Below are 24608 nucleotides of genomic sequence, written 5' to 3' on the forward strand. Positions count from 1 at the left end.
ACAAGGTGGAGAGAACATATGTGAGGTGACAGAGTGAGCCATGCAAATTTTGGGGGTACAGTTCAGGTTTGGAGGTGGAGGTATGGTTAACATTTTTTTTTTTAAAAGATTTTATTTATTTATTTGACAGACCACAAGTAGGCAGAAAGGCAGGCAGAGAGAGAGGGGGAAGCAGGCTCCCCGCTGAGCAGAGAGCCTGATGCAGGGCTCGACCCCAGGACCCCGGGATCATGACCTGAGCTGAAGGCAGATGCTTAATCTGCCTGGGATCGGGCGGGGCTTAATACCAGGACCCTGAGACTGTGACCCGAGGCAGAGGCAGAGGCTTTAACCTACTGAGCCACCCAGGCACCCCATGATTGACATTTTTAAGGATCAACAAGGTCAATGTGGCTAGAGTGGAGCCCTTGGGGAGAGTGGTAGAAAGTTATGTCAGAGAGGTAGCCAGGGGCCAGATCTGCCTGGGCCAAGTGTAATCTGTAAGTGGTGGAGGGTTTTCCCCAGGGGAGTGATCTGATCTATTAATTCTTAGTGACCCAAGAACCCGGCTGGTGTGGGAATAAGACTGCAGGGTCTAAGGCAGAAAGGAGGGAGAGTAGTTGGGAAGCTCATGCATTATTCCAAATGAGAGATGAAGGGACTTGGAATAGGGTGCTTGTGGGAAAGGCAGAGAGAAGAGGTCAAAGCAGCATGTGTTTGGAAGGTACAGCTGACAGGATTTGGTGATGGCTTGGATAGTGAGTGTGAAAGATATGACATCAGAATTTTTTTGCATGAGCAACTGGGTTGTATAATTTATGGAGACAGGGAACACTGACTTAGGGCTTGGGTGGCAGGAAGGGGAAGAAGTATAGAATTCCGTCGTTGCCATGCTGAGTTTGAGATGACTTTCAGACCTCTCTTTGTGAGATGGTGAATGGGCTGTTGGTATGGATGTCTGGAGCTCCAGGAGGAAGTCCAATTCTGGACCTCATTCAACAGATTATTCACTGAGTATCTTCTCTGTCCTGAGTTCTGTGTCAGTTCTGGAATGCTGTGATGTATATTAAAAAAACAAAAACAAAAAAACCCACATTTCTAAGAGACGTGAAGAGGTCATGTCAGATTGTATCTAGAGAGTATTCTAATCAGGGTGTTTGGCCTGGGCAGAGAAATCAAGGCAGGTTTCCTTGAGGAAATGTTAAATGAACTGAAATTTGAAATAGACGTTGGGATGGTAGATATTAGATACCAGGCAAAGAAGGGAATGAGCAGGTTCCAGAGAGAATAGTAGTTTGTGATTTTTTTGAATTTCTGTCTTCACACTTGGCACTGTAGCAGGAAATGGAAGGACGCCAAAAGGTCTATCCTTCAAAGTAACAGTAATGTTTAAAAAACAGCTCTTGTTTCTTGACATTTAAAAAGAAAATCCATACCTTATGTAAGTTACAAACCTTAAGAAAGGGGAAAATAAGTCATCCTAAATTCTACCTCCCAAACTGGTTAAACACTCTTCCAGACATTTTTCAGTGCACATGATGTGCACAAGATGTGTATGTTTACAGAACAGGATTGCCGTTAGAAAATATCGTAGATGGGGTGCCTGGGTGGCTCAGTGGGTTAAAGCCTCTGCCTTCGGCTCAGGTCATGATCCCAGGGTCCTGGGATGGAGCCCCTCTTTGGGCCCTCTGCTCAGCAGGGAGCCTGCTTCCTCCTCTGTCTCTCTCTGTCTGCCTCTCTGCCTACTTGTGATCTCTGTCTGTCAAATAAATAAAATCCTTAAAAAAGAAAAAAAAGAAAAAATATTGTAGATAACTTTTCAGTGGTGCCGTTTCGGAATCACTAGTAGTGTTTAATGGCTGGCGGTTTTCCACCATATTAATATGCCGTTGTTAACTAATTACCCTATTGAAATACTTATTAGGCTGTATTAAATTTCTTGTGTTGATAAACTATGCTTTGATAAATTTTCTGAATGTAAATCTTTGTGAACTTGTTTAATTACCCCCTTGGGGTAAATTTCCAGAAGTATGATTGTTGGAACAAAAGGGCATACTTATGTAAAAATTTGCAGGGTTTTGCTAGATTATTCTGATGGCACTCTCACTAGCGGTTTGTGCGCATGTGCCCATTTCTCCCGGTCATCTTTGACAGTGTCTGTCATTAATCTTCATGTTTGTCTAATCTTAAAAGAGAAAGATGGTATTACAGCACTCCTACTTATGTTTCTTTATGAGTACTATGGTAACTGTGTTTTTTTTTTTTTTTTTAAGATTTTATTTATTGATTTGACAGACAGAGATCACAAGTCGGCAGAGAGGCAGGCAGATAGAGAGGGGGAAGCAGGCTTCCTGCTGAGAAGAGAGTCCGATGCGGGGCTCGATCCCAGGACCCTGGTATCATGACCCGAGCCGAAGGCAGAGGCTTAACCCACTGAGCCACCCAGGAGCCCTGTAACTGTGTTTTTTACCCCCGTTTTCTCTTCAGTATTTTTCCTTTTTTCTTATTGATGAACATGAGCTCTTTGTGTATTAGGTGTACTAATTTTTGTCCTGTGGTCATTTGAACAGAAAGAAAAAGTTTTACTCACATTTAAAGTGTAAAACTTTGTTTTTATTCTCTTTAGTTTATGACTAGATACTTTATAGAAGTTGGTGATTTTTACCCTTTTTCTTCTCAAAAGAATGACTTTTTTTCTTAATTGATGAGCAGTTTCTTATAAGAGGCTGTCACCCTGGAACAGCCAGATGGAAGAGATACCTAGGGCAGGGTGTGGGGAAACAGCGCAGAGCATCCCTGCCCTCCGACACATACCACTCTTCTACTTCCCTCTGTTTGTCAGCCCAGAAGCTCTCTGAAAAGAATGACTTTTATTATTATTTTTTTAATTTTATGGTTTTTTTTTAGAGGTTTTACTTATTAGAGTACAAACAGGAGGTGTTGCAGGCAGAGGCAGAGGGAGAGGGAGAAGCAAGCTGTCCACCGAGCAGGCACCCAAAAAAATGACTTTTTAAGAAGTTCGACCAACCTTTGAATGTCATCATCCTTCACATCACCCTGTAAATTCGAACCGATAGTTTGAATTCCAAAATGCTGGTGTTTGGAAGCCTTTCTGTAGTCCTGGAGTTCTTAACCGGAAGCCTATGGGTCCTGAGGCAGGCTGTGAGTGGGCTTCAGGGAGATGAAGCTTTTGAAATTACATGTAGATACTATGTGTGCATTTTTTTTCCTCCTGGGGAAAGGTCCATAGTTTCTGAAAGGGGTCAAGGCCCCAAATGGCAAGATGCCCTGTTTTCGAGGTTGTAATTTGTTTATTTGCTGTCTTGTTTGTGTGTGTGTAGGCACCAGGGATTTGGGGTGCTCTCCGTAATACTGGCAAACCATGCCGTCAAGCTGTTAACCTCTCTCTTTCAAGACCTACAAGTGGAAGCTTTGCACAAGGTGAGGGCTCGTGCTTGGGGTCAGCATCTCCATTGCTGGCTTCACTTCTGGGGGAGCTCCCATGAGCCGTCCGATCCTGTTACTTCCTGCTCAGTTGGAGGACATGAATTCTCTTTTGCTACGGTTCCCTTAAGGGTTGGGAGACAGATGGTCCTCCTGCGGTCCTGAGCATTATGGCCCAGAGCACCTCCATCCAGAGGATCCAGCGGCTGATTGACTCTGTTCCACTGACAAACCTGCTGTTGACATTGCTCTCAACCTCCTACAGAAAGGTGGGTGGTGTCAGTGCTTCTGAGAATTGGAAGCTCTTACATAATCCTTTCAAAATGATGGAGAAGATTGTATGCCGTGACCTTCATAATCTCAAGAGTTGTGGTAATGGTTTTGAAGATGAGCAAAATTCTTAAATGATTGCACATTTGAATCTGTTGTTGATTGCAGTGTTGTGATGCATATGACAGCTTGGTGCCTTGAGATGGTTGTCGTGCTGATGCAGTAACTTAGAGGGCGCCCCGGAAGCACTTCTGGTTCAATTCTTGTCCATAGCTTTGGCTTTGGAGTGCCTTGGTGGGATAAAGTGATCAGAGCCTAGAAGGAAAGGTGCCATTAGAAGGACTTTCTAGATTTAGAGGAAAGGAAAAGACACAGAGAAAGTGTCTCATGTGGTGAACGAGGTGAAGTAGGACGGCTCCATTTTCGTGACCAGCAGTTACAAAGCCTCCTGCTTTCCTAGGCCTGCGTCCTGCAGCGTCAGAGGAAGGGCTCTATGAGCAGTGACGCCAGCGCCTCGACCGACTCAAACACCTACTATGAGGATGATTTCAGCAGCACGGAGGAAGACAGCAGCCAAGGTAGGGAGGGCTCTTTTTGGTCTCCAGGAGACAGGCAGCAGAGTGCAACGGGAAGTTCCCTCATGGCTTCCTTTAGTGTTCTGTTTGCCGTCTTCACCTGCCTAGTGTGGATCTTGATTTTCTGTGCCCTCAAAGGTGACATCTTATTTAGGAGTAACTTGAACTGTGGAGACTAAAGGACAGAAACTACTCTCAGTGAAGCCCGGATTGCTTTTTAGCCCTTCCCCTCCAAGATCAGAATACATCTCTGTTCCTCTTTCTTTTTGTGTGGACCCATTTCGGGAACTCTGTTCTGAGCTTTCCTAGTGAATCTCCAGAGGTTGTGTATGAGGGATTTGGTTTGGCTGTTGTCATCGATGTGTGGCTTGGGGAGGAGTAGGGAGAGGAAGTCCAGACTCTGTTGCAGTGAACAACAGGGCAAAACGAGCATTCCCTCTTGTCTTAGTTTGGAGATTGAATAAGAAAAATGTCTCAGGTTCTTTATAATCAGGTTTGTGGGAGTAATGTATAGTATTGTGAAATGTGCAGCTCTTACTTTGGGCATTACAACTGATAGACAAGTAAAAATTTATTTTTCAAAATGTTTGGCTTGTTGCCAGTAAAGTGACATCATTTCTCTTGATTGGGTTTCTTTAAGAAATACCAGTTTTATTGAGGTACAGTATACATGCCGTAAAATGCTCCTGTTTTATGGGTACATTTGGATGAGTACTGGCAAATTTATGCAGCCACGTAACTACCACCTGAAATCAAGATATCCTTGTGTTCCTTTTGACGTAGACACTTCCACAAAGCAGATGTACTGAAAATTTTGTAAAAATGTGTGATTTTTATTACTTATTTCTTTCTCTGTTCAGATGATGACAGTGAGCCTATTTTGGGGCAATGGTTTGAGGAGACCATCTCCCCCAGTAAAGAGAAAGTGGCACCTCCGCCCCCTCCCCCGCCCCCTCCGCTGGAGAGCTCTCCTCGAGTTAAAAGCCCCAGTAAACAGGCCCCTGGTGAGAAGGGCAACATTTTGGCTAGTCGCAAAGATCCTGAGTTGGTAAGAGTGAATTTCTGAAGTTTAGGGGGAGGGAGAGATGGGGAGAAGGGGTGTGAAAAGCAGATTGTTTGAACTAAAACATTTTGTAGGTTGGATTAACTGTAATATTTAGATATTTTTTCTTAAGACTTACATGTACCCCTGGTGTTTGATTGAGTTGTATTCTTGGTATTGTTTCTTTGATTGAGAGTTAGTAGCATGACCTTTGGAGTTAGAAGTGGGTTTGAATCCTGCTTCTGCCACTCCTGGCTCTGAGACTTTGGGCAAGAGTCTAAAACTTCTCCAAGCCTCAGTTTTATCTTCTGTCATATGGGAGTGATTATATCTGCCTTTAGGGGTGTTGTGAAGAATGAAAGAGCCCTTAGCGTAGGTGTGGTCCATCCTGAGTGCTTGTTAAATTATTTGTTCAAGCAGTGTTTCTAGATGATGTACTATGTGTCAGCGCTGTTCTATAGCTAGATTGATAAACAAGGCAGATACGGAGCACACGTTTATACAGCTTCATCTCATCAAGGTTGTGGACATAAAACATTCACACAATAATTCAGTTCATTTTGAGAAACAAAGAGCTGAGAATTTCGTGTGTGTATAATGATCATACAGGTTTCAGAATTCCTTTCTTTTTTTTTTTTTTTTAAGGTTTTATTTTTTTGTCAGAGAAAGAGAGCACAAGCAGGCAGAGTAGGAGGCAGAGGAAGAGGGAGAAACAAGGCTCCCCGCTGAGCAAGGAGCCAGAGGCGGGACTCGATCCCAGGACTCTGGGATCATGATCTGAACTGAAGGCAGCTGCTTAACCGATTGAGACACCTAGGCGTCCCAGAATTCCTTATTTCAGTAATGTCCTTGAGCTGAAGAAATTCAGGGCCTTAGAGGAATGACAGAAGCAAGTCTATCTAGAAAACTCTGTCTTCCCACGGTGTTTTCTGAAGTCTGTTGTGTTCAACTGGTGCCATTTTGTGTAACTGGTAGAATTATGCGGGAAAGATTGTCATAATTAAATTTTGTCCCACCATAGGGGATTTAAAATCTGACCCTTTAATTCATGGCTTTTGTTGCATCATATCTATGGGTGTGTTTTAGTTCTCTTTATATTCAGGGTTTGGAGGCAGTCTGGGCTTATGGACCTGATATAAGGTTCTTTATGTTTTTTTTCAGTTCTTAGGCCTGGCTTCCAACATTTTGAACTTCATCACTTCTTCCATGCTGAACTCGCGGAACAATTTTATCCGAAACTACCTGAGTGTGTCTCTTTCAGAACACCACATGGCCACCCTGGCCAGCATCATTAAGGAGGTGGACAAAGATGGACTCAAGGGTCAGTAGGCAGGATAGGGGCCTGGTGGATTTTTTCCCCCAGTGACATTTGGCTGTTGGCAGGGAGGTGTGATGCATCAAGGGGCTGCTTGAATAACGAGTGTCCTTATTTGCTTTCCAGGTTCATCAGATGAAGAGTTCGCTGCTGCTCTCTATCACTTCAACCACTCTCTGGTAACTTCTGACCTTCAGTCACCCAATCTGCAGGTTTGTCTGCACCGATACCTTCTGCTAAGTGCTGTGTGTCTGCTCCCAATAGGCTGTAGTGTTCCGATTACAAAGGAACATGGCTTGTTGTGGAAACACCTTCACTGGGAAGAGTTTGAGAGATTATTCTAATATGTTCCGCTGCCCCATCAGGATCATTTCAAGACAGAAAAAATGTGTTCTTTATCCTCAAGTTGTTCAGTAAGCTTAAAGCAAAGGAAAAACTACAAAACCAGCCCCTAATGAGTGTCCTAGTAGACAGGTGGGCAAAATAGGTAAGAGGGCAGTTTATAAAAAAGGGAAATATCAGTGGCTAACAATCCTAGGAATTGCTTAACTCCACCGGTAATCCAAGGAATCCATGTTGGAAATGTGTTTTAAAAGAGTCATTCAAATTACAGGAGGTAGATGCTTTCTGATACAAGCTTACTTGCAAACTCACCAGCAAAATAAAGCCTAGGGTCTTGATTGAGGCCTTAAAAAATCTTAGGGTTTTTTCTCCCCACTAGTAAGTGATGTTTTGAATCCTGTATCTCAAATTCCCCCTTTCATTAGTTTTATATACATGCTTATTTTTACATTTATATTCTTTAAATTTTCAAATTACTTGATTGCTTTTAGCTTTATAGTAAATGATACCATCCTCTCTATATATAGTCTTGTTGGGCTTTCCTTTTTCATTTAGTATTATTTTCATTATATTGTCAAGATTCATCTGTGCTATTGCTAATTCTGTAGTTCTTGTTGTGCCATATGCTGTGCCATTGTGTTTGTGACTGTACCAATTTATTCATCTCCCCTCTGCTCCCACTGATGGACCTTTTGGTTGTGTCAGGGTATGTTGCTACTCCAGGTGTTGCTGTGATCTTGTACGTGTCCCCTGGATAACCAGGGGGTTCTCATGGGCAGATAACTGGAAGTAGATCTGGTAGGAAACGGAGTATGTGACTGTCTGCAGGTAATGCCAGACTACTCTCTCAAGTGGCCACACCAGCGCGGCACCCGGCTGGTTCAGTCTGGAAGAACAGGCGACTCTTGATCTTGGGGTTGTGAGTTGGAGCCCCACATTGGGTGTAGAGATTACTTTAAAAAAAAAAACAAAACAAGTTTTACCATTACCAGCAATGTGTCAGATTTATGGATTCACTTTTTCTCCCACCATTTGACAATGTGATGTTTTTTCTTCCAATCCCAACGTGAGGCTTGAACTCATGACCCTGAGATCAAGACGTGAACTGAGTTTAAGAGTCCGACACTGAACTGAGCCACCCAGGTACCCCCACAGTGTCATATTTTAATAATAATTTTTTAATGTGGTCAGAGTTAGTGATTCTCAGTCTCTTAGTGTGCATAAAGATCCCTGGGGAATTTATTTAAAATGCAGATTTCTGGGCGCCTGGGTGGCTCAGTGGGTTAAAGCCTCTGCCTTCGGCTCAGGTCATGATCTCAGGGTCCTGGGATCGAGTCCCGCATCGGGCTCTCTGCTCAGCAGGGAGCCTGCTTCCCTCTCTCTCTCTCTCTCTCTCTCTGCCTGACTCTGTCTACTGTGATCTCTCTCTGTCAATAAATAAATAAAATCTTAAAAAAAAAATAAAATAAAATGCAGATTTCTGTTGCAGCTACCCTTCACTTCCCTGAGAAGAATTAAATTTGGTAGATCTCTCCAGTAGTTTGCCCTAAGATTGTTGTGAAAATTTTTCATTATTCTTAAGATTATTTTGGTGGATTCTCAGAATCAGGACACAGTTCAGGGGTTTGCACTTCCCCCGAGGGAACAAAATCTAGGAATCTATTTCAAAAGGTTAAACATGATTCTTAGCATCCCAAGTTATTTGAAAAATTCTTAAAAATTTATTTAATTGTTTAAAAAGATAATTATAAAACCTATTTATACATACCTAGTGTTAGATGAAAAAAATTGCTTTGGGGGCGCCTGGGTGGCTCAGTCGTTAAGCATCTGCCTTCAGCTCAGGTCATCATCCTGGGGTTCTGGGCTCAAGTCTGGCCTCGGGCTCCCTGCTCAGCAGGAAGCCTGCTTTTCCCTCTCCCAACTCCCCCTGCTTATGTTCCCTCTCTTGCTGTGTCTCTCTTTGTCAAATAACAAATAAAATCTTAAAAAAAAATTATAAAACCTATTTATACAAACATTGCTTTGGGGCACCTGGGTGGTACAGTCAGTGGAGCGTCTGACTCTTGATTTTAGTTCAGGTTGTGATCTCCACGTTCTGAGATCGAGCCCCATGTCAGGATCCATGCTCAGTGCAGAGTCTGCTTGGGAGTCTCTCTCTCTCTCTTTTTTCACCCCTCTCCCCTGTGCATGCACGTGTGTGCACTCTAGAACTCTCTATCTCTCAAATAAGTAAATGTTAAAAAAATGATTTTTTAGCAGGAAAGGGAATATAACTTGAGTGGTGAAGTTGTTGATGTGAGATGAGTAGAACAAAATGCTTCAGTTAATATGTGGCCTCTAACACCTTCTCAGACTATATATGTGTGTCAGGATGTCTGGCCAAAGTTAGCAGCTCCTTGCTGAGATCTAAATTTATTTAGGGAAGTTTCAAAGTTCATGGACTTGGCCCTTTCCTGCCTAAACTTGTCCAAATAATGGGGGAAGAAATACTTTCCGTAGAGAATAGGAGTTCTTAAGATTCCTGTAATGATGTTGCCCTCTTAGCATTTAAAAAATAATTCCAGACCTTGTGTGGACGTGCAGCTTGGCCTCCCATAACCACTGACTTTATGGAGAGCAAATTATCAAACCTCCCTCTTCATTCCATTTCCAAACTTGGGACTTTAAATTCTTCCCTGAAATTTAATTGCTATCATGGAAGAAAGTGAAGGATGGTTAATGTAATTTAACTACCTGCTATTGATACTGTTTCTCTGGAATCATGTACAAAGTTCTTTTTTTTTTTTTGGAGAGAGAGAGATTGATAGAGCACGTGTGTATGGAACTGGGGCAGGGGCAGCAAAGGGAGTGGTAGCGAGAAAATGTTAAGCCAGCCTTATGCACAGCCCAGAGCCCTGAGATTGTGACCTGAGTTGAAACCAAGAGTTGGATGCTTAACTGACTGAGCCACCTAGGCACCCCGCATACAAAGTTATGTACCCAAGGTGTCTAACTTGTGCTGCAAGACCTACACAGTGTCTTTTAAGGGAGGTTAATGAAATGGACCGCACCCAGTCTTTGAAAGAAAACAAATGTAAGCTGCATCATAAAAATTTTCTTCATCTGTCAGAGTAATAAAAAACTGGGTCTGAGCTAGTAAGACTGCTAGGCTTTCTCTCCTTACAGAAGAAATTGAAACCTATTTATTGAAGATGACTTACGAACATGTAGTAGAGAGAGGACTTTCTGCCAAAGGGCCACGTGCTTGGTTGGCATGGCCTCTCTGTTCTGTTCTTTCAAATTTGTTTAATAGAGCAGTCTACTAAGATGATTTGTGTCTTCTGAAGCCAAATGAGGAAGCAGGCTTTGTCTGGCTTCCCGCTGGCATTTTGCTCTATTGGCCATTGGTGATTAGCTCAAACTCTAGCCCTGGTTGGAGATAGAATTGGAAGGTTGGGGATCCAGCCCTCTAGTTATGTGGTTGGTTCCTCTGGCAACCAGCCCCCATCCTGAAGCTGTTTAGGGGCCTCGTTATCATAAACACAGGTAATATTGAGAGGGGCTTATTACGAAGAGCAAAACATGTTCTTACCCCGTCAGGAAATGACAAGATTTTAGGAGCTCTGTGCCAGGAGTGGGACAAAGACCAAATATGTATTTCTTCTTGTATCACAATATTAATATTGTATCACAGTGTCACAGGGAGTTAGTGTTTAACGGGCATAGAGTTTCAGTTGGGAAAAATAAAAGTGCTGGAGATGGATGGTAGTGATGTTTGCATAGTGTATATGTACTTAATGCTCCTTTAACTGTATAGTTAAAAATGATTTAAGTGGTAAATTTTATGTTACTTTATTTTATCATGATGTAAGTAAAATAAACATACCTGGCACATAGTACTAGTGCCTACTAGAGATTAGCTGCTCTCTTTATTAGTTTGTTACTATTACTGTTATTCATGTTATATTTATTAACATATTTAATGTTTTATGTTTATTACTATTGCGTATAGGAGTATAATGATTTAATATTACATAGTGGTATATGTTTACTTACCCATTCACTGAATATTCATTGAGCACCTACTGTATACCCGGTAGTGTTGTAGGCACTGTCGAAATCCAGATGACTGGGATTAGTTTGGGATCATGAGGAAAGGGGGCGATAAGGTATGGATAAAGGGCCTGCAGTAGAGATCTCGAGAAATTATTTGAATGGGGTAAAGGACACGGATAGGAAGGTATTGAGATGCTGCCTGCCTTTTCAACCCAAATGAGACCAGAAGGGCGCTGTGGTCTCATAGAAAGGGGATGTTAGCAAGAACAGTTGGGTTGGTGGTAGAAGGAGCCGTATTGAGTTCGCAGGGAGCTCACTCTCCTAGGTTTGAGTCAGCTCTCAGGTTCTTTTCACTCGGGTTGGTGGTAGAAGGAGCCGTATTGAGTTCGCAGGGAGCTCACTCTCCTGGGTTTGAGTCAGCTCTCAGGTTCTTTTCACTCATGGATAGCTTATTTATTGCACATTTGCTCAGAATGATCCTCTGGGTTCTTGAGCTACATGAGATGCATTGTGTCATTTTCTTTTTGTTCTGAAAAGTTATGTCTGCTTATCCCTTGTGGTCGGCCAGCCTGGAAGCCAGTGTGCGGTACAGCTTGAGTGCAAAGCTTTCTTTTCATGAAGGAGTAAGCTAGAGGCAATGAGCTGTGGCGTTCCATGGGATTGTCTTGTTTCCTGTTGGAATGGAGAATTTTATAGCCCTTTTAGTCCAGTGAGAAAAGCAGTTTGTATGTTCTTGCATACGAGAATTACATATGAGTTTTGTATAAGAATTGTACATTTTATCAATGTTTTTAGTTAAAATAGTTATGACTACTATTATTAAAAAAATCATTTTAAGTAGGATGGCATTTTGAGGTGCCAGTGGGTTGAAGACATCTAGAAGGTAGTTGAAAATGTGAGTCTGAAATTCAGTTCTTAAAAAATTAAGATGGAGGGGCACTTAGGTGATTCATTTGGTTAAGCGTCTGCCTTTGGCTCAGATCATGGTCTTGGGGTCCTGGGATGGAGCCCTGCATTGGGCTTCCTGCTCAGTGGGGAGTCTGCTTCTCCTTCTCCCTCTGTCTCTGCCTCCCACTCATGCTTATTGTTCTCTTTCAAATAAATTAAAAAATGCCCCCCAAAATTAACATTGACAATGGAGTTTTGGGAATTAAGCACTAAGAGGCAGTTGTTGAAGTAACGAGAACAGTTAGAGGGTTGGAAGATGGGACCTGAATGAGGAGGGTGGAGGAAGAAAGCCCAGGTATGCCGGCACTAAGCAGGGGTGGGGACAGGGCACCCGAAGGTCTGGAGGAAACGCTTTAAGCCAGGCCTTTGTGGGTGTGCTATGGTGCAGTTTTACTTAGAAAGTCAGTTCCTCTTAGGGCTACTGAGAGTTGGAGTGGATGGGGAAAACCAGGTTCTGAGGAATGTTTGCCCATTTCTTAGGGCCCTGAGGCCTGAAACAACTTGACACAAAACAAAAAATCCTCCTAAAAAATATGATATCAACATTATAACATCATATCCTTCCACCCAATTCATGATGTACATTTTTCTGTTTTCTTTCTAGTCCCTATCTGTATAGTTGCAGTTTTGCAGTTAAAATCAGAATATCGATACATCTCTTTTTTCTGCTTTTTAAAATTTTACTGCTTCAAATATTGTTTTCCTTGGTCTTTATAGTTGCCACTATCATGGCTGCATGTTCCTTAATTTGAACACTTAGATTTTTTTCTGAAAATTTTTTTTTATTATTATTACAGAGTGCTTCAGGTAATATTTTTTATATAGCTCAGGCATGTTAATTTTTTTGAATTATTTCCTTGAGTTAGGAGTTGAGAAAATCTTTAAGGCTGTGTGGAGCATAATGATTAAGAATGCAGATTTTTGAGATTAACCTGGCTTGGACACTTGGGAATCATGTGTCTTAGGTCATGTTCTTAAACTACCCTGAGCTCTATTTCCCCCATCAGTAAAATGGAGCATGTACCTACCTGACACTATAACTGAGCATTTCGAGGGACGGTATGTGTGCAGAGCTTAGTCTGTGATAGCTACCCAGTACATTTGAACTACTCTTTTTTTTTTTTTTTTTAAAGATTTTATGTATTTGAGGAGGGGGGAGAATGTGCATGAGCCGGGTTAAGGGGGGCGGGAGAAGCAGACTTCCCGCTGAGCAGAGAGCCTGATGCGGGCCTCGATCCTCAGACTCTGGGATCATGACCTGAGCCAGAGGCAGATGCTCAACCAGCTGAGCCACCCTGGCGCTCCATGAACTACTCTTGATATCTGTGACATTTTGAATAATTATTTCCAAGGAGTGGGGTCCTCTGGGATGTTTTATAAGAATATAATTTAATTTGACAGACTTAGAAATTTATCCTATATTCCGCGGTAACTATGATTTGTGTCTTCTGAAGCCAAGTGAGAAAGCGGGCCCTTTGGTTTTCCATTGGCATCGTGCTCAGTTTGTGTGTGTGTTTGAGAAGATAAGTTGCAGCTTAGATAACTGAGCTGCAAGTCAAGCTCATTTGAAAGACGCGATGCAATTGGAGGCAAAGACAACCCTGACTAATTTGGGGTGCCTTGACATCTTAAGAGGCAGACTTTCTCTGCTGATACTGCTGTGGAATACAAGCGGCTGGACCTTGTGCGTTTCAGGACCTTCCCACTCCGAGTGTTACTTGTATATAACTGGTTGTGAAAGAAGAACTGTCAGCCTGTTTGGATAGTCATCCAGATCTGCTGTCTCAGTGCATCGCCCCTTTTTAGGACCCCATGTCTGACACTAACTATAGTTGTGAACGGGGTTAGATTAGTAATTTTCCCTTTATAGTTTTCTTCTTTGTTGAGTGAATGACCTTTCTCCAAACCAGGTCTAAATCTGAATTTCTGCATGCTCTCTAAAATACTCTTCCAGGGGGCGCCTGGGTGGCTCAGTGGGTTAAAGCCTCTGCCTTTGGCTCGGGTCATGATCCCAGGGTCCTGGGATCAAGCCCTGCATCAGGCTCTCTACTCAGCGGGGAGCCTGTTTCCTCTTCTCTCTGCTGCCTCTCTGTCTACTTGTGATCTCTGTCAAATAAATAAATAAAATCTTTTTTTTTTTTTTAAAGATTTTATTTATTTACTTGACAGAAAGAGATCACAAGTAGGCAGAGAGGCAGGCAGAAATACAGGGGGAAGCAGGATCCCTGCTGAGCAGAGAGCCTGATGCGGGGCTCAATCCCAGGAACCCGAGACCATGACCTGAGCCGAAGGCAGAGGCTTAACCCATTGAGCCACCCAGGTGCCCCTAAATAAAATCTTAAAAAAAAAAAAAAAAAAATACTCTTCCAGCATTAAAGAGTAACATTTAGGGGTCATGGGTAACCTTTGGCTTTTTTCTCTTTTTCCTAATGGTTTCTTGTATGTCTTCCTTGGCAGAACACACTGTTGCAGCAGCTGGGAGTAGCTCCTTTCTCTGAGGGCCCTTGGCCCTTGTACATTCACCCTCAAAGCCTCTCTGTGCTTTCACGCCTCTTGCTCATATGGCAGCATAAAGCCGGCGCTCAAGGTGATCCTGATGTCCCTGAATGCCTTAAAGTTTGGGACAGGTAAGAGAATTCCAGGAGAAGCCCTGCAGAGGTGGTTATGTGCTTTTTTACAATCTGTTTGACTTCTTTGTAGTTAGTCTGGGGCTCTGAGACAGGTATGTGATGATAGCGGTACAGTAGTGAGGGCGGAGGAGTATGTTTCTGATGGTGTTGGGGGAAGATCCGCTGTTTAAGAAGTGGAAATACCTACACTGTGGTCTGGAAACAAAATGATCCCTTAGCACATGGGGGATATGGATGCAATTATGAGACAGAACCTGAATCCTGAATGTAACCAATTTTATCCTGACCTGATTTTTTGAAAGACGAAATGGGGAAGCCAACTCTGTCTTCAGTTATTTTGCTCTCAACATGAAAACCATTCAGAGTGACTTGTCTTTTTTGGACAACTTTTAAAGAATTTTTTTACTTGGGGGAAGCTCACATTAATCATCTAAATCCTCTTTAGATGGACCTATATTTGCCATTTTTGTTTACATGGTTAAGCGTCTTCAAAGCAGTTTGTTTTCCTAAAAGGCTTTGCTTTTCCCTTCTCCATACTATGATCAAATAGCTCTAATGCTGGATTTGAGAAATCATAAACCTCCTTGAATGCCAAAGACCCACTGTATTTTTCTTGATGGAATCTTGCAAAAAGGCCAGGGAGTGGGGGAGGGGGAATGGGGGTGGGGGAAACCCATATTAAAACACAAATCTCTTCCCTAATAGCCAAAGGCAGTGGAAACAGTTGGCTACATTCATTCCTTTTTTGCATAAAAGCTTTTGACAAATTCTCTGAATAGTGTAATTTATTTTTTATTGCTTTTTAGTACATTGAGTTATTTTTGAGTGCTATCATGCAGCGATTTTAACCTGTAGTGTAAACTCTCAAAATAAGAATTAAGCTGTAGAGTCAAATTATGGAGAAAAGTTAATTGAACTGTTTCTAGTTTATAAAACTGTCCAGGTTTATTAATTAAAAAATGAGACACCTTTTGGGGGAGCTTATGGTTCTTTTTGTGGTTATAAGGGGCAGAATGGGTTTTTTATGCTATTGCCACAGTCGAGAAGGGAAAATATTCTGTGGCCGAATTTACCTTTTTTGTAGCCAAGATTGAGTTTTTAATCTTCTCTTACATGTAGATTTTTGTCTTCCTTGATTTGTTATAGTAGTGCCTGGGTTTAAAAAGCATAACTCTTCCAGCCCTTGACATTGTAACTCTTGGGGGATGTTCTGACTTCCTCCACCAGACACGTTCTCCTTTTCTCTGGGTAGGTTTTTGTCGACAATGAAGCAGAATGCCCTGCAAGGGGTGGTGCCCAACGAGACAGAAGACTTGAATGTAGAGCACCTGCAGCTGCTGCTCCTCATTTTCCACAACTTCACTGAGAAAGGCCGGAGGGCCATCCTGACCCTTTTTGTGCAGATCATCCAGGAGCTGAGCACCAACATGGATGCTCAGGCGCGCTCCGTGCCCCTCATCCTGGCTCGCCTCCTTCTGATCTTCGATTATCTGCTTCATCAGTACTCCAAAGCCCCTGTGTATCTGTTTGAGCAGGTATAGACGAACACGTTGTTTTTGCGTTTTTCTTCTTGAGTTGCCATGGTCCAAAGCAAAATGACCTGCTGACTTTAGGTTTTAGGCATTTGTTGTGGTAAGTTCATGATTAACCTTGGGAAGACCCCTGGACTTGTGTATGTGCACTCACACTTTGTATCTAGCTAGGAGCAGGACATGTAGGTTATTCGATTTGATGGTTTTGTGAAAATTGGATTATAGGTTCTGTTTACAGGTGTCCTTTGAATTAACCCACTTTACCTGGTGTCCAGCTCAGTGCCCTGAGCATCTGCCCTTCTTGAATGTTTGTTAGCAGTTGAAGGTTGGTTGAGCAGTAAGTTTTATGGATTAGTGAACTCTTCTGTTGTAGGGATTCAGCATGAGGATGGGATGGCCAGTTAAGGATTTTTCAGCATTTCCTAAAATGTTTGCTTGAGCCCTGTTCCCATCATACTTTAGCAAAAAGATGCTCCCCAAAGAAGTCACAGAAAAATCAAAACTTTATGTTGGTTTGTGAGTTTCCCCAGCTTTGATATATTGATCAGTTATCACACCTGCAGTGAGGTGCGGAATGTGGCTATTTATCTTTTTTTAATTTGAGTATTTGTGTTTTAAAAGGTGCAGCATAACTTGCTGAGTCCTCCTTTTGGGTGGGCACATGGATCCCAGGACAGCAGCAGCCGCCGGGCACCCGCCCCTCTCTATCACGGGTTCAAAGAAGTAGAAGAAAACTGGTCTAAGCATTTCTCATCAGGTCAGAAGGAAGATTGTCCGTAAGAAGCTGACTCATTGGTTTTCATTGAGGGGATTGAATTTGGTGCTTACAGACTGTTTAAGATTTAGTCTGTTCCCTACAGGTGGCAAATACCAAGGGATTCAAAACATTTTTAGAAATAGACTGTCACATATCCCACATTGACTTAAAAACAAAAGGCAAAACAACATTGAGGCGTAAGAATTAGGAATTCTTGTGTCTGCTCATAGAGTATAGTACGTGGATTCCTGCCACTCTGAATGATTACATTTTATTTTCCATAGGAGTATGGTTTGAGCCCATAGGCTAAATATCTTTTTGGGTCATGGTGGGATACTGTTCAGAAAATAATGGGAGCTATGACCTTCTCTCTGGTGTCTCTCAGGAGTGGTTGTCCATTCTTTTCATGAAGTGCCTCTTGTGTTCATTTTTCGTGTGTGTTTGCTCATCCTGAGGCTTGTTGCTGTTAAATGCATTTTGTGGAAACTCTCATCAAGCCTGTGTATGAATTTATATCACTGGGATCTATTACTTAGTCCCTTTGATATTGGGGAGACAGCATTTAAATTTAATGCAGTTAGTCAAAGACCCAGTTTTAATGATTAACTTGGTGATTGTAAGAGCACTTCTGTTACCTTCTAGAGGAGTGGTTCTTAACTAGGGATGATTGGGCCCCTCCCCCACTGCAGACCCTTGGCAATGTCTGGAGACCTTTTTGGTTGTCACAGTGGGAGGGTGCTAAACATCCTGTCATGCACAGGACCGTAGCAGTTACGTGGCCCTGAGTGTCAGTAGTACCAAGGCTGTTTGTGTCTTCAAGTGTCCAAAGTGTTTTCTTAGTTTTTACATTTTAGACTTGCTAAGAAGAGTTGAGAATGAAACCATTCTTTTAACGAGCCCATTGTTTTTCAGATGCTGTCCCACAACCCAGATTCTACTGTGTCCTGTCCCCAGAAGCCTCAGAGGATGATTTGAACCGACTCGATTCTGTGGTACCAGGAATTTTAAAACCCCATTTTACATGTGGGTCAGATGGTTTCCACCAAAATCAGTCTGTCAGGGGAAAAAGGGAATGACTTGGTTTTTGTAATGAGGGAATTTGGCCTGTATTAGGATTTGAACTTATTCTAGAAGGAAAATGTTATTTGCCGGGCTCCACTTTCGCTGTAGGGGCACCTTCTTCCTGTCTCTAGCATCTTCACGTGTAGATATATTTTTTAAGATTTTATTTATTTGTCAGAGAGAGAAGGGGAGAGGCAACACAAGCGGGGGAGTGGGGAAGGAGAAGCAGGCTTCCTGCTGAGCAGGGAGCCCGGCGTGGGGCTCGATCCCAGGATCCCGAGAGCATGACCTGAGCTGAAGGTAGACAGTTAACGACTGAGCCTCCCAGGCACCTTCTAGATATTTTTAATGACAAAAATAGTTGCCTCATTCTAATGCCTGCCCTTCTGTGCTCATAATAGCCCATAAACCGAGAGAGGTCCCTGAGTGGGAATCTTGCTGCGATGAGAAATTCGTACCTATAATTTGAATGAGGTATTTTGCCAGTCATGAGGTTAAATGATAGTGTATGGATGGGTAGTAGACAATGTATATCAGAAAGTAAGAAAAAATATTTTTTTCCCTCAATATTAGGCATGTGATGTTCTTTTCTCTAAGCTTGTCAAGTATGATGAGCTTTACACCGCACTGACGGCCCTGCTTGCCGCTGGATCCCAGCTTGATACCGTCAGGAGAAAGGAAAACAAGAACGTAACGGCCCTGGTAAGACCACTGAAGCCCAGGCTGATTATTATTACTATTATTTTTTAAGATTTTATTTATTTATTTATTTGACAGAGAGATAGCGAGAGAGGGAGCATAAGCAGGGGGAGTGGGAGAGGGAGAAGCAGGCTCCTCGCTGACCAGGGAGCCTGATGCGGGGCTCCATTCCAGGACCTGGGGTCATGATCTGAGCCGAAGGCAGACACTAAATGATTGAGCCACCCAGACGTCCCACCCAGGCTGATTTTTAAAGAGTTTAGAATGTGATAATTGGGTAGTGGTTCTACCAGGAATATCTTTTTGGGATCTAATCAGTTACTGAACTACCTGTTTCCAGAACTGACAGATGCTTAAGTTTTGTTTTTTTTAAGGTTTTATTTATTTGCGAGAGAGAGAGAGAGAGAGAGAGATTGGGAGTGAGCACGAGTGGGGAGGGAGCAGAATGGGCAGAATGAGAAACAGGCTCCCCTCTGAGCAGGGAGCCAGATGTGAGGCTTGATCCCAGGACCCAGGGATCATGCCCTGAGCTGACGGCAGATGCCTAACCAACTTAGCCACGCAAGGCGCCCTGATCGTTCAGTATTTTTATGTGTTTGGGTAGTTATATTCACTTTAGAGATAATTTAACCATTTTTGCCTTTCTTTTTGTTACATTGAGGGACCTATATGACTTTGAGAGTTAATGGCAACCTAAATATCAGACCTTCGGTGAACGGTGGTCGATATGTGACAGTGAAAGTCTTCCACTAGTGTTTTTTCCTGTGATTCCATGAATATGTCTCTACCTCTAGAAGCCATAACAGCAATTTAGGCCACAGAAAGGGACATCTGATGATGGGATTGATGGCCAGGATGATCTGCTCTCTTTTGGTTACTTGGTAAATTCTTGGGGAGCCAGAGTTGTCTTAGAACAGTGACTTTGGCCTGTGAGATGTACACAGGAGGAGCAAGTTACTTATGTGTGTGTGTTATTATTTTCTGCCCTTTTTTTTTTTAAGATTTTATCTGACAGAGATCACAAGTAGGCAGAGAGGCAGGCACAGAGAGAGGATTTGAGCTTATTAGGATTTTGAACTTAGGGATTTGAACTTATTCTAGAAGGAAAATGTTATTTGCTGGGCTCCACTTTTGCTGTAGGGGCACCTTCTTCCTGTCTCTGTTAGCATCTTCAGGTGTTGTTATATATTTTTGTAAGATTATATTTATTTATTTGTCAGAGAGAGAGAGACAGGGAGAGAGACAACACAAGTGGGGGAGTGGGGAGGGAGAAGCAGGTTTCCTGATGAGCAGGGAGCCTGATGTGGGGCTTGATCCCAGAATCCCGGGATCATGACCTGAGCTGACACCTGTCTCTGCTGAGCAGAGAGCCCGATGCGGGGCTTAATCCCTGAGACCGTGACTGGAGGTGAAGGCAGAGGCTTAATCCACTGAGCCACCCAGGCACCCCGTTTTCTGCTTTGTTATTAGATATATTCTCTGTCAAAGACGAGTGGACCAGACTTGTGAGTCAGATCTCAGCTGAAGATCAGGACTGTACACAGTCTGCTTTAAACAGTGTATTTGGAACGGTTCTTGCTGTCTGGAGGCTCATGACATGATACCAAGTGCCACTGCTGTGACCGGTCTCTTTGCTTCTTCCAGGAGGCCTGTGCCCTTCAGTGTTACTTCTTGATACTGTGGAGGATCCTGGGGATTTTGCCACCATCAAAGACCTACATGAATCAGCTGGCCATGAACTCACCTGAGATGAGTGAATGTGACATCTTACACACCCTGCGCTGGTCTTCCCGCCTCCGCATCAGCTCCTATGTCAACTGGATAAAGGTACGATGGTGTCACATATGGCTTTCTGCTGAGGGGTGGCCAAAGCCACCATGTTCTGTGCTTGTGGGAACTTGTCAGTTTTTAAGGGTAATGAAAGCTTTAGACTCTCTCTATATTAATCTCCTGAGCGCTTTTTCTTGCTGCCCAAACAGGATCACCTTATCAAACAGGGAATGAAGGCGGAACATGCTGGTTCTCTCCTAGAACTGGCATCCACCAAATGCAGCTCAGTGAAATATGACGTTGAAATTGTAGAGGAATACTTTGCTCGACAGGTATGTTCGTTTTGGGTCCATAATGCCAGGATTTAGCTTCTGCCCTAGCCCTTTGCCACAACTAATTAATATCTTGGGTACTTTTGAAGATCTCATCATTCTGTAGCATCGACTGTACCACCATTTTGCAACTCCATGAAATTCCAAGTCTGCAGTCCATCTACACCCTTGATGCTGCCATCTCGAAGGTCCAGGTCTCCCTGGATGAGCATTTTTCCAAGATGGCTGCTGAGATGGATCCTCATAAGTCGTCTGAGATCACCAAGAACCTCCTTCCAGCCACGCTACAACTCATTGACACCTACGCATCATTCACTAGGTACGATGGGCTGCCTGACCACAGATGTTGGAAATGGGGAGTTTAGATTCTTGGGTGGTTTATTTTCTTTAGAAGCCTGAAAATTCTTCAATTTGAACTTAGTGGTTCTGCGTACTGTTCACTGTGCAGATCCTTAATGACTCAGAATCGTACATTTTTTCTTTTTGTCAGCCTAAGGTTTTTTTCCCTCTCAGTAAAATGTTTTTTTCTCTAATACAAAGAAAGGGATGCCTGATGAGAGAATTTTCAAATAGTTCAGGAAGAGTCAAGAAGTTGTTTGATTTCTGTGAACCTTTAAATATTTTCTAGCATTTTACTTGTAGGATACAAGGAAAGATAATGAAATTTCCCCAAACATGTCCTTTTTGTCATGCACTAAGATGAAGCTTTAAATGCTCTTTCAACTTCACATCGGTAGAGAAACAAACTTTGTAATGAGTCAGGGAGTGTTTTGAAATCCAGTCTTTTCTAAAATAATACACGTTGCAAATTTCATGCCCTATAGAACTAGCTCTGCATGATGTTTAATCTATTTTTCAGTGTATGCAGGTGGGGAGTTTATTCACAAAATAAGATTTCTAGCTTTTCTTACATAGGATGAACTGGTAAAACTGGGTCTGACTTGCCACATGACATTAGCACACTGTAGTCAAAGGGTGGCTACCTCACGTAGCTGTTCTTACTGGGCCCCTTTATGCTCATTTACTTTCTCTGGTCCCAATAGGATTTCACCGTTCAGCTCCTGCTCTGTGGAGCTTCTTTTTTGTTGTTGTTAAAGATTTTATTTATTTATTTGATAGAGAGATCACAAGTGGGCAGAGAGGCAGGCAGAGAGAGAGAGAGGAGGAAGCAGGCTCCCTGCTGAGCAGGGAGCTTGATGTGGGGCTCGATCCCAGGACCCTGGGATCATGACCCGAGCTGAAGGCAGAAGCTTTAACCCACTGAGTCACCCAGGCGCCCCCGCAGTATTATATTTTATTTACTGACAAAAATCTGCATATAAATTATGCAGTTAAAATTCCTGTTATTCGAAGGTGAACCGTACTTCTCAGATCCTTCAGTATATACACAGCCCATCTTTCAGGGCCAGGGGGAGGTGGGTAGATAGTGTTCAGTGTTTGCCAAGCTCATTTGTCCTGGAATTGTGTTTTGGGAACATTTCAGAGGATGGGATGTTCTTTGGAAGATAGCTGCCCCTTGGAATTTTTACGAGATCACAAAGGGGCAGGGACTGTAAACTACATTTAATAGAGGTGAGGTGTTTGAGTTTGTCTAGGGCAGTTTCTTCTAACTGTGATGGGAGTAGATTCTTCAGCTTTCATGTATCCCCTGTTTGTTTTCTCAGAGCCTATTTGCTACAGAACTTTAATGAAGAAGGATCCACTGAAAAACCTTCCCAGGAGAAACTGCATGGCTTTGCTGCTGTTTTGGCTATTGGCTCTAGTAGGTGCAAGGCGAACACTCTGGGTAAGTGAATGTGCTTTTGAAATGCCTTTACCACTAGTAGGACTAGTCCTACTACTTCTCTACCTGTCCACTGACGTTTACCACTTACTGGAACCTTTCTGTATGTTGAATGTTGACATAGATTTATCTCTGTCACTCTTCTTGGGAGCTTTATGAAATGTTAGTTTTCCCTTTTTACTCTGTAGGAGACTAAGTCTTAGAGAAGTTAATTTGCCCAAGATCCTATGTCTTGCAGGATATGGCGGCCGGGATCCAACCCAAAGCCATTTGGTTCTAAAGCATTAGCCTGTGTTCTCCGTATGATTTGTGGAGATCGGGAAGATTGGCGAGCTGCTGCTTTGTGCTGGGCAAACCTCTTCCCTGTGTTAGGAATGATCTGGTAGAAATGGAGAATGGGGAAGCAAAAGGACCTGAGGAGGACTGGAGTTAAGAGCAGTCATTACAGTCTCGGTTTATAACTGTCTGTATTTTCCTGAATTGCAAGCGTTAACATACCCTTCCAGTGTTCAGGTAGTCACACTTTCGGAAATTAAATTCTCCTACTTCATGGAATGCTGGCGTTTTTTGTTTCTGTTTTTGTTTTAGATTTTATTTATTTATTTGGCAGAGGGCACAAGCAGAGAGAGCAGCAGAGGGAGAGGGTGAAGCAGGCTCCCCACTGAACAGGGAGCCTGACATGGGGCTCAATCCCAGGACCCAGGGATCATGACCTGAGCTGAAGACAGATGCTTAACTGACTGAACTACCCAGGTGCCCCTAGAATGCTGTTCTTGATGTGCATTAAGAATCCTTGCCCTCAGGGGTACCTGGTGACAAAGTTAAGTGTCTGACTCTTGATTTTGGCTCTGGGTTGTGGGATCAGGCCAGTGTCAGGCTCCGTGCTCAGCAGGGAGTCTGCTTGAGATTCTCTCCCTCTCCTTTGCTCCCCACCTTTCTCTAAAATGTATAAATAAACCATAAAAAAAAAAAAAAAGAATCCTTTCCCTCAGATTTGTCTTGAGAGGAGATCAAAGTGCTACCTGTCAGTGGAGGGTGTGGGAGGTGCCGAGTAGCGGTCTTAGCCTGACTTGTAGTCACACGCTCCCATTTGCATTCTGTTTTCAGTTGTTGCCTTTACTTGCAAGATTAGAAAGTGAACATGATAGGAAATGAAAACCTTATAATTGACATTGTTAGCTATTAAGCAATTAGCTAGCTCTTGGATGTAGTACTGCTATTGAAAGATCCATCTAAGTGATCTTAGTAATTCTGCTGACAGCTCGGGCAGTGGTGTATCTTTCTGCGTTTGGGCTTGGCTTTAAAATAGTATGTGTCATTCTTCTCCCTTATGATGGGTCGTCATCCTTCTTGTCGCCTCCAGGTCCTACACTGGTTCAGAATTTACCATCCTGGGTGCAGGCTGTGTGTGAATCCTGGAACAACATCAACACCAACGAGTTTCCCAACATTGGATCCTGGGTGAGTGTCTGCTCTCACAGTAGCGATGCGGAGCGCTAGCCATTCTGTGCTCTGTTCTTACTCCTTAGGCTGAAATTACCTGCCAAGAGGCCTTGGTATGCTGCAATGTATTTGCTATGGCTGAACCGATAATCAAAGGCTTGATTTACCAAATGGTACTTAAGTTGTTGTTTTGTTAAGAAATCTGTGTTACTGTGTTGTAAGACAGCTGTTTTATTACTCGGGGTCTCCATTTCCTTCTTAATACTGGGATGTGAAGATTAATTGTATTAAATCAAAGGTACCTGGTACAGTCTTTGGCGCCTGAATTCTCAGTAAATGTGAGCTGTTTTCATTTTCTTTTTAGGAAAAATGTCAGGAACCTTCTCCTTTTGTCAGAGTTTTCTAGGGTAGCTTTCAGGTTTTGGATGCTGTTAGAAGACTGGAGTCTCCTATCAGTTTACTTGACCTTTGTGTCTGCTCTGCCCAAGTTACCTCTATTAATCGATTATTCCCTTGCTATAGTTCTTCGGGAGAGTCAAGTGTTATAATCTTGTTATCCTTGCTTTATAATCATGAGCTCTATTTACATCACCCGGAGCTATAGCAGAAGGATAATGAAGATATTTTAACGGAGACTCTGATGCTTTGCA

General features: G+C 42.9%; 1 protein-coding gene across 2 annotated transcripts in view; it reads left to right on the forward strand.

Annotated features, from left to right (window-relative positions):
* The window catches only part of LOC111154687 (ubiquitin protein ligase E3 component n-recognin 4), a 132187-nt gene that overhangs the window by 15880 nt on the left and 91699 nt on the right, over positions 1–24608 (forward strand). For both annotated transcript variants that reach the window (XM_022514518.1, XM_022514520.1), the window contains exons 12-27: positions 3321–3420; positions 3555–3692; positions 4154–4271; positions 5129–5316; positions 6472–6631; positions 6752–6837; positions 14408–14577; positions 15833–16115; positions 16734–16869; positions 17782–17861; positions 18505–18633; positions 20275–20457; positions 20610–20732; positions 20822–21051; positions 22397–22518; positions 23879–23976. In XM_022514518.1, the coding sequence (XP_022370226.1) occupies positions 3321–3420; positions 3555–3692; positions 4154–4271; positions 5129–5316; positions 6472–6631; positions 6752–6837; positions 14408–14577; positions 15833–16115; positions 16734–16869; positions 17782–17861; positions 18505–18633; positions 20275–20457; positions 20610–20732; positions 20822–21051; positions 22397–22518; positions 23879–23976 (2344 nt within the window). The remainder of the gene's footprint in view (positions 1–3320; positions 3421–3554; positions 3693–4153; positions 4272–5128; positions 5317–6471; positions 6632–6751; positions 6838–14407; positions 14578–15832; positions 16116–16733; positions 16870–17781; positions 17862–18504; positions 18634–20274; positions 20458–20609; positions 20733–20821; positions 21052–22396; positions 22519–23878; positions 23977–24608) is intronic.

This window comes from Enhydra lutris, unplaced genomic scaffold, assembly GCF_002288905.1.
Source record: "Enhydra lutris kenyoni isolate GAN:26980312 unplaced genomic scaffold, ASM228890v2 scaffoldscaffold38, whole genome shotgun sequence".
Lineage (NCBI taxonomy): Eukaryota > Metazoa > Chordata > Mammalia > Carnivora > Mustelidae > Enhydra > Enhydra lutris.